The 14,392-nt window shown below is 36.2% G+C and overlaps 2 protein-coding genes across 2 annotated transcripts; both read left to right on the top strand.

The window, feature by feature from the left end:
- The first annotated feature begins 88 nt into the window (after positions 1 to 88).
- LOC106159736 (palmitoyltransferase ZDHHC6-like) lies at positions 89 to 8,603 on the top strand. The gene is made up of 9 exons (XM_013536133.3): positions 89 to 581; positions 1,116 to 1,207; positions 1,510 to 1,666; positions 2,023 to 2,157; positions 2,432 to 2,485; positions 2,726 to 2,890; positions 6,654 to 6,841; positions 7,131 to 7,177; positions 7,614 to 8,603. Exons 1-9 carry the CDS (start codon positions 270 to 272, stop codon positions 7,727 to 7,729), a joined length of 1,266 nt encoding a protein of 421 aa, XP_013391587.2. The 5' UTR covers positions 89 to 269; the 3' UTR covers positions 7,730 to 8,603.
- A 260-nt stretch (positions 8,604 to 8,863) lies between these two features.
- On the top strand, positions 8,864 to 13,705 carry LOC106150689 (QRFP-like peptide receptor). Its single transcript, XM_024077236.2, has 5 exons — positions 8,864 to 10,144; positions 10,666 to 11,099; positions 11,399 to 11,530; positions 12,146 to 12,302; positions 12,462 to 13,705. Exons 1-5 carry the CDS (start codon positions 9,745 to 9,747, stop codon positions 12,815 to 12,817), a joined length of 1,479 nt encoding a protein of 492 aa, XP_023933004.2. The 5' UTR covers positions 8,864 to 9,744; the 3' UTR covers positions 12,818 to 13,705.
- The last annotated feature ends 687 nt before the right edge of the window (positions 13,706 to 14,392 follow it).

The raw sequence follows: 14,392 nt of genomic DNA on the forward strand, positions 1-14,392 counted from the left end.
AATTTTATAAACATGTAACTTCCAACTAAATGCTAGAATATCATATTAGTTGTTGTACATAAATATTAACTATGAGAAATGAACCGAGACTAGTCTCCCCGTCAAGGTCAAGGCTACTTGGATTACTGATTTGAACAGGATTTGCTGACTTTATTTCTTGGTTCCTTTAGCAAGTTATATATGTGTTAATAACGCAATAATGTAAGATATTTTAATGTTGAGGATAAAGATAAAGCTGTTTTCTTGGTGGTGAAAACTACCGGCACAGAATGTCTTCCGATGCTGATGTGCTCACAACTGTGAAACTGGAGACACCGACGATGAAGTATGATCCTCGGCATCGTGCCTCCAGCGAGGGAAGTCTAATGAGACTGGTCCACTGGGGGCCCTTGATAGCCCTTTATATCATTTTCCATATATCACTCTCGGGGCTGTATTGTATACTGATGTGGTGGCCGCCGTTTACTGTAGGCGGGGCGATACATCTCGCTGTTTATCTCTTTTGGTTATACTTGGTTCTTTATAATATGATCAGCGGCTCACTGAAGGGACCAGGATTTGTGCCTCTAGGTTGGAAACCTGTAAGTATGCATACAGCTGTTTTAACTGATTGACTTCACAACCTTGTAGAGAAAATTGTGTTTAATTATTACCATTGTGAAATGAACGGAACAGTAAAGTACTGATAGAACAAATCTAAAAATGCACCGCCAAAAATGTAATATTGTTTGTGCAGCATTGATAGTAAGTTGTAGAGCTGACAGGAACTTACGGTAAGATGTACATTCTAGCATATGGCCCAAAGAATCCGACTTTTTAAAAGGTTTCTATTGCTGTGTTTTAATCAACTTGACCAAAATGATGTTTCTTTGAAATTGATTAATTAATTTTGGTCGAACTGTTTGGCACATTACTGTATATAATCATTCATGGACTTAAAGAAATCAAGACCTCAGGATGTTGAGATAATTTCCTTAAATGATTTTAAGTTGTGTTACACAACATTAAAGTAAATATACATGGAAAGAGAAAAATGCTGTCTGCCAGAGTTTGGCCATAGTCATTATATTGTTCAAGTTATTATGATAAATTTACTGTAGACTCTACTTTTCCAGGACAACCCAGAAGACTTCAAAAACTTGCAATACTGTAGAATATGTGAAGGATACAAAGCACCAAGATCTCATCATTGTAGAAAATGTAATAGGTAAACAATATACATCTTGCTAAAAGAAAATGAACTACATGTAGAGATAAATAATTGCAGGAATATACTGAAATAATTTGGAATTTTAATGGTTTCATTTTTTCAAAGTCACATGTTGTCCCTCAAACATAGAGGAGTTATTTTGCAAGTATTGTAAAGTTCTTTGAAGAAATGTTTTCTTGAAATTAAAGATTTTACTGTTTAAATTTTTTAAAACTAGATCTGACATTTACTATTTGTCCTGTTGTGCCATTGTCTTTTGGAACCATGTATTAGTGATCATTTCTATGTGTTCCACTCAGGTGTGTCATGAAGATGGATCACCACTGTCCGTGGATTAACACCTGCTGTGGTCATTATAACCATGCCAGCTTTATCCAGTTCCTGTTCATAGCCCCAGTAGGTTGCTTCCATGCCGCGGTGGTGCTGATAGCCTCTGTCTACAGAGCTGTATATAGGGTAAGGAGATAAATATGGGTGGGGTGGGGGGTTTTGCAAAAAACTATGTTGAAACAAAATGTTGATTTTTCAATTTCTAGTTCACATTGTCTTTTTTCTGGCCATATTGGATGTGTGTGTATAATAATTTGGGCTTCAATAATAATTTGGGCTTCAGTGTTATAAGGGATATAAAATTGAGAAAAAATTATGTGCTGGCAAGAATATTTATTCTTTCTTTGCACAATTATCTTAATTTTAAAACTCCATTATTATTACAGATTTCTGTATTTACATTTTAATTTTGAAAATATCTATTAAATGTTATATTTAATCTGAGTGTGGAGTTCATATTTGAATTTTTGAACCCATTTCAGCCTTATTATCTCTATTTTGGGGATGGCACAGAGCCCCTTGTAGAACTTGATGTTCTGGGATTCCTAGTCTGTATGTTTGGTATAGGACTGGCAATAGGTGTCATCATAGCAGTAGGCATGTTGTTTGTGGTGCAGGCAAGTAACAGTTTATTGCAGTAAGAAAACTCTTGTATTAAATTTACAATAATAGACATGCGACCCTGAAACAAAGACAACAAGTAGACTAAAGTTGATAAATAATGTACTGGAAGCATGTCCTGAGGACATTAATTTCTACATGTATATATTTTCAGTGGAATGGAAACTATACTTTATTTTATTGTAACAATGAAGGTGAAGCACATTTTGATAGAAATTGTGTTTTGTGTTATGAAAAATATTTTGTTTAAATTGTTTTATTGCCTTCCAGATGAAAAGTGTTTTCAGAAATGAAACTGGTATAGAAACCTGGATAAAAGATAAGGTAAGAGTTTAACTGTATGGAGAGAAAATACAGGTTATCAATGCCACATAATACTTTCAAAAGATAGAAGCAAAAAACGTTTCCAAATATCAAAGTCAAAATTGAAATCCTCCATGTGGTGATAACCTGAAACCCTGTAGCTAAATAAAATGCTATTTTCACCATATGGCTTAAATGAAATATTCACTACAGAAACCAATCAACACAAATTAATCTTTCCATTTCTTCATCCATTTACAGGCTTATTACAGAGACCGAGATGAAGAAGAAGAAGGGGAGTTTATATACCCCTATGATTTAGGTCGCAAGAAGAATTTTTTCCAGGTGTTTAGTTGGTCAGGGTTTCCAGTGTCTGATGGAATATGGTGGGAAGTTAGAGAGGGTTGCGACCAGTACACTCTTACGGTATGTTATACAATGGGTGCAAAGCTGTCTTACTTATATTTATGTTGTCGCTCACTCCTTGAATAAACTAAGATTGAGATCAGACTTCTTAATTTTTATGTACAGACACAGATGTGTCTGTACATATAGCCATCATCTGCGTCTGTCGTCGCCGTCGTCGCCGTCGTGCACTTTTACCGATAACACGATAAGTGGAACACCGTTTTTGCTTTTGGCTTGAAACTTACAGAACTGGTGAATATTCCTAATACGCAGGTCAAGTTCGAAAATCAGCATGATCGGGCCATTTTTAGGGAAGTTATGCTGTTTTTTCACTTTTTTCAGCATATATGCAGCACCGATAACACGATAAGTGGAAAACCATTTTACTTTTTGGCTTGAAACTTACAAAACTGATGAATATTCATAATCTGCAAGTCAAGTTCGAAAATCAGCATGATCGGGTCATTTTTAGGGCAGTTACGCTGTTTTTTCACTTTTCTTAGCATATATGCAACACCGATAACACGATAAGTGAAATAACATTTTACCTTTTGGCTTGAAACTAACAGAACTGATGGATATTCATAATACGCAGGTCAAGTTAGAAAATCAGCATGATCGGGCCTTTATTTTAGAAGTTATGCTGTTTTTTCACATTTCCTCAGATTCAATTATTAGGCATGTTAACAGTCTCATTATTTAACTAATAAGATACGTAAAAGTGTTTGTTTGATATTTCCTGCATCTTTACAACATTGTTAATTGATTGTGTAAAAATGATGGTAAACTTGTTATCGTGTATTGTGTAATAAACTGTCAAAAATGGTAATAAACTCATCATTGCAGTTTGTCAGATTCAATCATCCACTATGTTCAGAATCTCAGAATGGAGGAAATTGGACATTAAACACTGTTCTATTGATATTTTTCCCATCTCATCAATTTTCTTAGTTGGTCATATAAAATGGCAACAAACTGTTTATTTTGTTTTATGTTTAAAAAATGTTAAAAATGGAAATAAACCCATTTCAGAACAGTGCTGTCTTGTTTACATTTTGGCATTTTTAAGATGTGACTTTGCAATTTCATGAGCCTGCAGACCTTTGCTAATCACATTTTCTGAATATTCATGATACTAATATTTTATGATTAAAAATTGATGGTCATTATGCTGTTAAACATTATGTAATATTGCATCAAAACTTAAAGAAACCCCTATTTTGGGCACTGCTCCCATGATGACCATTTAAGAAAAACCATGTCACTTACTGTTTTCAAACTTACAGGAAAGAAACATAGGGCTAAAATACAGCTTCAGTAGGCAATGCAGTCTGTTTGGTAATTTTTTTCTGGCAGTTAAACAGTTTTTTGTGAAAATTTAATTTTTCACATATTGGCATTTTCAAGGTGTGACTTTGAAGTTCCATGAGCCTGCAGACCTTTGCTAGTCACGTTTTCTGAATGTTCATGTTACTAATATTCTATTATTAAAAATTGATGGTCATTATGCTGTTAAACATTATGTAATATTGCATCAAAATTTGAAGAAACCCCTATTTTGGGCACTGCTCCCATGATGACCATTTAAGAAAAACCATGTCACTTACTGTTTTCAAACTTACAGGAAAGAAACATGGGGCTAAAATACAGCTTCAGTAGGCAATGCAGTCTGTTTGGTAATTTTTTCTGGCAGTTAAACAGTTTTTTGTGAAAATTTAATTTTTCACATATTGGCATTTTCAAGGTGTGACTTTGAAGTTCCATGATCCTGAAGACCTTTGCTTGTCACGTTTTCTGAATGTCCATGTTACTAATATTCTATTATTAAAAATTGATGGTCATTATGCTATTAAGCATTATGTAATATTGCATCAAAATAGAAGAAAACACAATTTTTGGTGCTGCTGCTATGATGAGCATTATGGGAAAACCGTGTTATGACTGTCAAACCTTTAAAAAAGAAACACAGGACTAAAATGCAGAATGAGTTGGAAAAGCAGTCTAATTGGCTTCTTTTTCTGGAAGTTATACATTTGAGTGAAATATTCATTATCTTTTTGGCATATTCATTGTGGGACTCCGAGCTCCCATGGACATGAAGCCGAATGGTAATCAAATTTTCTACATGTCCATGCTATTTATTGTCAATAATCAAAGATTGGTGATAATTATTCTATAATTTATTATGTAATGTTACATCAAAATTGACAACAATATTTTTGCATTGCTACTGCAAACATTATGAAAAGAAAACTGTGTTACTTATTATTATTATTTTTAACTTACAAGTATGATTTTTAGGATTGGCATGCAGTTCAAATTAGAAAGCCAGGTCAATTGGGTTATCATTTATTATTGAATTTATGCAATTTTGTGTGAAATTTTCATTTTTCTCATTCTGGCACTTTCTAAGTATAAACTTGAACTCTGATGGGCCTGAAGCCTTATGCTTTTACTTTCGTCGTTGTTACCTGTTGTGCATAATTAAAATTTGATGTTGACTGTGCAGTAAAACATAATGTATTATTGCATCAGAATTGGTAGTCTCCTATTTTGTGCATTATTGTTTTGTGCTTTTCTTAAGATGTGACTTATGGGCCTGAAAGACCTTTGAGAGGGTCAGTCTGTTAATATTCCTTGGGTATCACGTAGCTAATTTCTGAGTTATAAAGTCATTTGCCTAATTGATAGGCCATTAAAGGAGATTACATAAAGCACACTTGTTGATATTTCCTTGTAAACTCCAAAAAGTTAAGCTCTCTGCTAGATTAATAATAAGGAAGCAGTGATAATTATGCAGGTTATTATATATATATATATATATATATATATATATATATATATATATATATAATCAAAGATTAAAAGTTTGAATGGCAGCTTCATTGAAATTATATTTACCTCAGGCTCTGCCTAGGAGGTTATATTTTCACCCCTGTTTGTCTGTCATCAACATAACTCAAAAAGTTATGGACCGATTTTGCTGAAATTTTCAGGAACTGTCAGAATTGGGCCAAAGAGGACAATGGTTAGTTTTTAGTGGTGGTCTGGCTCAATAATCAACAATAATCAACAATTGCTGCCTTGGCAGAGGTCTGCACTCTCGGTGGATTTCTAGTTTTGTAAGGTTTTCCTTTACAATTTTTTCTCAAACACTTGCATTTGTGACTTTTAACTCTCATCTGCTCGAGGCTCTGCACATTTTCTGTATTTCCACATAAGCAATTGTATTGTTTTTTATGTCTTTAAACATTATATAAAATTATTTTATGCACTGTCATCATTTTTCAAATATTGAGACTTTCATCATGTGACTATAGTCTCTCATGGTCCTGAAACTGTAATCTTATTGAAGGGGTGGATTGAGACCATCTTCTGGGTCTTCTTGAAGACAGGTTATTAAGTTTATATTGACTGGTATCTATTTTTTTTCTGTTGGAAGACCATCAAAATGGAGGATGGATCAACATAGATACTTTGGAATACTGTCAGAAAATATCTCAGGGTCCGCTCCTGTTATTGACCATGTTACCTGTTGTGCATGATTAAAATTCAGTGTTGACTGACAGTGCTATTATAAGCATTATTTATTATTGCATCAAAATTGACAAAATGACCTTTTTTTGCATCTTTATTTTCTGTTTTTTGTCTGTACATTTGACAGCTTTGCTGCCTTGTTTAAATAAAAATAGCATAACCTAATGAGGCATTTGAAGAAGGTCAATTTTTTTTCCTAAGTTTAATGTTAAAAAAAACTGATGTAAGACATTAATTGATGAAGGTGGAGCAGCTCAAACAGAAAGAAGAAAAACGTGAACGTGCTTTACCGTACGTGATCGTGGAAGACTACGCTGGTTCCATCTTTCCCATCTCTAAGGGCTGTCGAGTGTGCTGTAGTCCTCCCTGCTCAGATGAGCCAAGAATTCCTGTGAGGATAGGGGACAAAATCTCAGTAACTCGATGGAGAAAGTAAGTGATACAAAACAACACTGTTAATATAACTATGAGTAAAATTCTAATAGTCTAGTGGTGCATTAATGGCTTGAAAATTAGTTTTAAAAAAGGCAACTTAATGATATATTTATATTTTGTAATGGTTTTGGATAGACTGGAATAATGTTGTAATATCAGCAAATAATGAAGACATCTCTGCTGTTCACTTATAAAGATGTTAAATAAATAACATTGGAAAATTTATTGTACTCTTTGTGTATATATTTGATAAATATATATATATTTTTTAAATTCGATATTCCAGACACTGGATGTATGGAGACAAAGTGCTGTCTGATGAAGAAGCCAAAGGTAAGAAATATTTATACAAAAGTAGTAAGGATTTTCTTTTTTGCTTTTAATTGAACTTTTATTAAAAAGAGGCTTGGTTTTAAATGACAGGTGAAATGGGGTTATTGAGTAAGGCTTCGTTCACATGGAAAGTCTATTTTCTAAAAATCTATTTTCTATTCGTGGTATCTTGTAATCACGGTCTGTGCCCTGAATACCCCGTGGCGTAATTACTGGCAGCGCGAGCCAGTTACTTCCAAAGCTGTAATTAATTCTTGGCTGCACTCGGAGTGATCACAAGATACCGCGAATAGAAAATAGATATCTAGGAAATAGACTTTCCATGTGAACGGAGTCTTAGTCATGTAAAAGTAGAGAAGCCCAGTAAATCATGAAGCTTGAGATTTTAATTTTAAAAAAATGCACAAGTCCATGTAATATATTTCATTTTTTACAGGAAAGAACCGTGTCCGGGGCTGGTTCCCAAAGAGATGTGCACGACACGACCCTCAGGATGGAATCTACCTGACCAAAAACCACGATAGCCCCAAGAATGACAAAAAATATGACTAAATATCAAAATTTGGGAAGTTCTAAAACAACAACATTTAGCAAGGACTCCTTTTGTGGGATTAAAATATGTTTCTATTGTGGTTAACATCCATAATGAGAATGGTATTCGAGAATGATGATGATGATAATGATTGTGATATCCATGGATAATAATGGTGATGATGATGGTAGTATCCATGGATAGTAATGATTGTGATAACTGGTGTTGTATAGCTAGAGCCAAAGAGTGTGAAGTGGGTGTATGTGTAGACATAAGTTGCCAAAACACCAGGTTTCCCTTGGGCCTCTTCCAGGTCTTCATGAACAAATTAATTAATCATTGATTCTTTTGTTAGAGGCCATTGAGAAGAATTATGGTTTTCTTCTCAATATAAAAACTTCCTTCCTGAAAACTTCATGAAAGTATTTTCCAATGTCACAGTGTCAAAGCACTAGAAATCTGTTATATTTGATAAAAATGAAAAGGTTAAATCACTTTGTAGGTTAGTGTCCAGTTAAGCTAAAATCAGCTTGGTGTAAGAGGGTTTTTTATTTTTCGATGAGTGCAGCACATTCCAGTCGTTTGTTCTCTACAATATATACAGTAAATAATATATTGTGAAGAGAGGTATACATTTTGATGGAGTACCTGACATTTTTTACAACTTCAATTATGACTGTAATTGATGCAGTCTATCATTGGAAGGATGCTCTTTTATAAAGTTACAACATTTACTATAAAGTATTTATTACTGGCATTTTTTGAGTGTTTTTGCAATAATTGATCAATTATTTGCCATGTTGGTGGGTGAAGATCACATGGTACGGATACTTCGTCTGCCCTTCTTATTTTGAACAAGTGAAATAAAAGAACTGAAGGCAATAACATTTTAAACATGTCCTTGTTGCTTTTACTAACACTAAAACCTGATTATTTAGCGCGAGTTTCATTAATGTGTAAATATGTTGATGTATGAATATTTTATAAAGACTTCTTGGTGATTTTGACTATTTTTTTGCCTCGATTTTTTTTTTGCGAATTTAATCGAAATATATTTAAGCAATTGCTTTATAAATCAAATCTTCACTAAAGGACAAAACTTTCAACTGAGAAATTGAACACTGGTTCAACGACGGCAGGAATCCGTTGCATATTCTTCTGATCTGTGACGTGTACGTTTATTACTGCGCTCACACATAATTCTAGAGTTGTTATTAAGCAATTGACTTCGACTGGCTGCTAACATATCACGTTGCTACTTAAATGTACCGTAATAAATGCCAGTAAACGACTTCAGCGCGTGCCACCCTTCCAATTTTTAAGTTTAAGCAAAACAAGGTAAAAGGTGAATATGACCTTCATGATTGGGGTGGCGTCCCCGATAGTTTTTTATTGACAAGCAAGGGGGTGTGATTTTGTGAAGCGCTTGGTACTTTCAAGCAACTTTTATTAAAATTACATGAGGATTTTAAGTATATCTTATATATGTCCGTTGCATCCAGGACTCGTCTTCGAGTGTTATTCCACGTAGAACTAGATAGAACGTTGAACTGGTGATGACGCAAAATAACTCTTATCTTCCTAGTCTCCAAATGCTCCGTGCCAGTCTTAAACCACTTCTAGGCTGCAATATATTGGCAATTAAGAAACCTAAAATATTAATCAAATGGAATGAGCTATGTCCGCTCAAACACTTGAGTTAATTGTAGCAATATAGGAGAGGTTGTTGGAGTCCATTGCGAGAAATGGTTATTTACGACGACGTTTATTGTAGACAGAGTTTTCCCAGTGTGCGGTATTGGCTCATTTATCACAGCTGTAATCAAAATGCAGTCAACGTCAGCAGCGAGGACATGGTGATTTCTCAGAGTTTTGAAAATCGTTAGCGATTTATTAGGTTTCAGGGTTGAATACTCCTCCGGTATTTCCACTCAGGTAGATGGTAATCGGCGTGTTCAAGGAACCAAGCAGGAACAGTGCAAGAGAGCCAGCGTTTTCTCAATACTTTGATCGAAAAGCCTCCTGTCATTAAACCATGGTGAACGTCTCCAGGAACGGGACACTATGGCCACCTGCGGGTCCCAGGTGTGCCTTTCAGCCGGGAGAACAGCTGCCCTTCAATCCCCCGGACCCCAAGTGGACAATCTTGATCCCCAACCAGTCCAGTCCGGCCATCCCTCTGTGGGAGGTCGTGGTCAAGGTACTGGTCACCGTACTCCTGGTCCTGCACGGGGTCATAGGTAACGCCCTGGTCATCGTGATCGTCATGAGAAACAAAGCCATGAAACAACAAGTGATCAACATGTATCTGGTCAACCTGGCGGTGACGGACATCTTGGTCGTGTTGACATGTTCTTGGACGAACGCTGGGGCGGCCATAAGCGTGGAGTACCCGTTTCACAGCAGCGTGTGTAAGGGGAGCACGTTTTTAGAAGGTAGATATGGGCTGGTTGAGTCTGTGTTATTTGCGTTTAAAGATAAATGAAGGAAAATGTTACATCACAGAAAATTAAAAAAAATAATATTCAACCGTATTAATACTAGGTATAGGAGTAATTTTTTATCATGCAGGATCAATAGGAAATTGATATATAGGGCCTAAATGGTATCTTTAAATCGTGATTGGGGTTGGGTAGCGTAGTGTATTTTAAGTGTATATTAATATATGCATCAGGGGTTCTTTCCAATGAATTTACTAAATAAGCCATCAGCATTGACTAAGAGAAGTCTAAATGAGTACAATTATCACTCCTTGATTCACGTGCAGGTCCGTTGCCGGGGGGGGGGGTTCAAAAGGACGCCCCATTTTACTGGGAAAAGGTCTCCTCTGGGTAAAATTTTATCTATGTAGATGAATGTTTCATGGTAAAAGGTTCACTTTTTCACAAAAAGAACGCCCCTTTTTGAATTACTAGCTACGGGCCTGATATGTCTTGTGTTTCTTCCAAACTTGCAGTCACTTTCCTGACGTGCAGTGTTCTTACTCTGACCATCATCGCCGTGGATAGGTTCTTCGTCATAGTCTATCCTCTGAAATGTCGCATCACTCACCGCCGTGTCACCATCTGTCTGGTGCTGGTCTGGCTGGTCTCCATAGCCGTGGCGTCCCCTCATCTGGTCGTCAGGGACGTGTACGAGGTCCACTGGAAAAACAGGGTGGAAGTCTCGTGTCTGGAGGTTTGGCCGAAATATATCATCGACCACGAGTGCAACACGGAGGCGCCTGGGAAATTTGCGTACACTTTTTTCACGACTGTGGTCATGTACTTCTGCCCTATCCTGGTGATGAGTCTGGCGTACCTGATGATAGGCTGTGCCTTGTGGAACAGACAGTTTCCGGGGGTACAGTTAGACTCCGTGAGGTCGTCACGTAATAAAGCCAAGAAAAGGGTAAGCATCAATCCCAAAGATTATTTCAAAGACCTTGAGGATTTTTTAAAAGAAAATATATGGCTTTAGGTTTTAAAAAAGCATGTTTAACGTGTAATTGCCTTCTGTTTGGTATTTGAATACAAGAATGCTGTAAAAATAGCATATGATGAAACGGCCGTCAATTTTTCTCCTTCAAATACTTACACACTTTAATTAATTAATTTTTTCATGTTTGATCAACAGCATAGAAAAATGAAGATTTCTATCGTCCCCGTGAATGTCTATATCACACTTAAGGGGTAATTTCAATGTTGCAGGTGATTCGTATGTTACTAGTGGTCCTGGTGGCGTTTATCGTCTGCTGGACGCCAGAACAAGCTATCGTTCTGTTTGACCTCTACAGAGACAGGTCCAACACCCAGGTTAGGAAGGATCACATAAAGCACCAGGTAAACAGGGGACAGGACAGACCCCACCTTTGTCGATATATAGCAGGACCAGCGATATATCTGACCCATCAATGAAGGGATAACAACTGTTCTTAAGATATCCATATTTCACAATAAATACATTGTAAACAACTCATAAAATATAATGAATTCTATTTTACCCCAAAACGGCTGTTAACTCAATTATTCTGGAATTTGTGCTTGCCATCACGTCACATGAATTCCATAGATGGCTACACTCTGTAATAATCTCTTAAGATAATATTACGAAAAACCAAACTTTTTAGAAAAAAAATTAATTAATTAAAAAACAGGGACTAACTTTGAAAGTGGGAATGGATTCATTAACCATCCATTGGTAAGTATGGGAAAGTTGTCCTTTATCCCAGGAAAATTCATTTTTTGACCAAAATGAACATTTGTTATCCCTTTAAAATACACCTATTGGTTTTGATGATCGTTGCAGTAATGCTGAAGTAGACAGCATTGTAAAAGATAATGAAGGTCTAGCTGGCTTAGTGGGGTCAAAATCTGACGTGGTTTCATGAATAATGAAAGGTCATGTTGAAAAATATTGAATTAAAATTAGTTAATCATTTTTTGTTTTGTTTCCAGCAAGATTTTGATAAGCGCATCAAGTTTGCCGTGTTTTATCTCGCCCAGTTGAACAGCGCCTTGAACCCTGTAATGTATGGCGGACTGAACGAAAACTTCCGCCGAGGTTTTGCTCGTATTTTCAGAGCTATTTGGACCGCTAACAGGGTGGAGCCAAGTGAGTCCTCTCTCTCTCTCATTTTTTTCTCATATATGCTTAATTTTGTCGTCATGTTTTGAATTTGTATTTTAAATTGTCAGTTCATTGTCTATCAGTGTAATTAATCTAAAACAGAAGTAAAATAGTTCAATATTAAAACTTGAGATGTATTTTCAGCTCGGCCCTCGGATCAGCTGGGGAATGGAGTGAACCCCGAGGAAGGCGGACAGGCGGGACAGCTACAGATTGATTTCCGTGAGGTCAAAGTCCGGCGAAAGTCGCAGCTTCCTCTGGAATCGTTAGTAGAAGAAAACGAGACTGTAATTCGGATATCGTACGTGTCGTCTCGCCCTGGGGCCACCGAGGTCGGTCACACGCCAGACACGGAAGACATTCCTGATGAGAAAAGTAATCTCTGTATTACCCGTACAAGTGAGGGGACATCCAAGCAGTGGAAAGTAAACTATCCCTGTGGTGCGCGACCTGCTGGTACCACTCCTGCCAGTGTGGCACCAAATAAGAATATAGTGTAAATAAAAATATATGGCGTCATTTTATCCAAAGGCTAATTTCTTTACAATGAATAGCGAGATACGGGTCCCTATGAAGTAGTAAGTTATACTGATTAAAGTTCAAGACCTTATTTTTTGTCCTTGTCATTATTGACAGGTATCGCATCTTTTCGAAATATACTTTTTCTGTTACTTAAGTCGTAATAAATAAGAATTTATACCGCAAACAATTTCCTTGTATTTTAAGCTTGTAATAGCATCTTCTGTGCACTCCAGATATTTATAAAGAATACCTTTGGCTTTTGATTTCCATTATGGTTTTTATATGTTATTTCTTTGAAACATTTTTTGTATGTTGGAGTGATTTAAAATTATAAACATTCATGGAAAATAATTTTGTTGACTATATACACGAACTGGTCTGAAATTATTCATGAACATCTATGTAATAAAATCTGAGTCCTCCACAGAGACAAATATTTAATAAAATCTTCGCTAAACACGGAAATGTCAGCGTTATTAAAACGCATGAAACACAGGTGTCAGAAAGAGTCGTCAGTGCCCTTCTCAATAATGTTTTATACCTTTCCTAGGCAATGGAGTAGAAGCCATAAAAACTCCTTCAGAATATTTCCGGTTGATTTGTAGACTAACATTTTCTGAGAAAATCTACGTCAACTAATATGCAATTTCCATGATTCACCCTGACAGTCTTGAATTATATAACAAAGCAAACGCCTCCCATCATCAGAGGGAAATCGATTCCTCTAATATTAAGTGTGGCTGAGATATATTAAAACTGCACTTCTTTTCTTAGTGCACAATCCACAAGTCACTGGACAGATGGGCTCCGTTTACTTTACTGTGAAATCTTACGTGTTGCTCGGAGTACTTGTATATACTGTCTAAGCTGACTTGGTACTTGGTACTTGGTACTCACAGTGTACTCGACGCACATCGTAAACCACGCAGCAGTGTCCACATTCAAGATTATGGCGTAGTTCTTTCAAGATGACAAACTTCTCGGTCGAAAACTCCTCCGCAAATTTAGACATTTTGGATAAACTTTTTGGTCGAGAAAACAGTTCCCCATTAGAGCTGGTTGTCAAGGTGATATTGTTTGGGATATTGATGGTGGTCACAGTGGGCGGGAATGGTGTCGTGATTCTAACAGTTTTAAGAAGCAAAAGGTTGAGAACAGTGTACAATTGTTATATGATTAACCTGGCGCTTACGGATCTGTTGACGGCGACGCTGTGTATGTGGGTCACCATGGTAACCAGTATTTACCCAGCTTGGAAATGGCCGCTCGGACCCGTCTTGTGCAAAATTGGAAGTGCATTTTTACCCAGTAAGTTAATTATTTTCTGTTTGTTTATTTCTTTAAGTATTATGAAAATAAGTACAAACAAAGCTTGTACTTGCATTATATGTTGTGTTGGCTTTTGTGCTCTGCGTTTCAATGTTTGGTAAAAATCTGTACATTTTTCAATAAAACACAAAAATACCTAAAAGATTTTAATTATTTATGTATTTTTAATGTGTTGCTTGATGTCTGCTTGATATAAACATTTCAATCACCTTTTCAGGTACATT

The sequence above is a fragment of the Lingula anatina genome, chromosome 2 (genome assembly GCF_051362555.1).
Source record: "Lingula anatina isolate TDL-2025a chromosome 2, LinAna3.0, whole genome shotgun sequence".
Lineage (NCBI taxonomy): Eukaryota > Metazoa > Brachiopoda > Lingulata > Lingulida > Lingulidae > Lingula > Lingula anatina.

Bases quoted from the DNA above. Each gene is read 5' to 3' on its own strand.
- LOC106159736 (XM_013536133.3), top strand. From the start codon at position 270: ATGTCTTCCGATGCTGATGTGCTCACAACTGTGAAACTGGAGACACCG. The intron at 1,208-1,509 runs GTAAACAATATA...TGTTCCACTCAG, and splicing joins CATTGTAGAAAATGTAATAG to GTGTGTCATGAAGATGGATC. The intron at 2,158-2,431 runs GCAAGTAACAGT...ATTGCCTTCCAG, and splicing joins GCATGTTGTTTGTGGTGCAG to ATGAAAAGTGTTTTCAGAAA.
- LOC106150689 (XM_024077236.2), top strand. From the start codon at position 9,745: ATGGTGAACGTCTCCAGGAACGGGACACTATGGCCACCTGCGGGTCCC. The intron at 10,145-10,665 runs GTAGATATGGGC...CCAAACTTGCAG, and splicing joins GGGGAGCACGTTTTTAGAAG to TCACTTTCCTGACGTGCAGT. The intron at 11,100-11,398 runs GTAAGCATCAAT...TCAATGTTGCAG, and splicing joins GTAATAAAGCCAAGAAAAGG to GTGATTCGTATGTTACTAGT.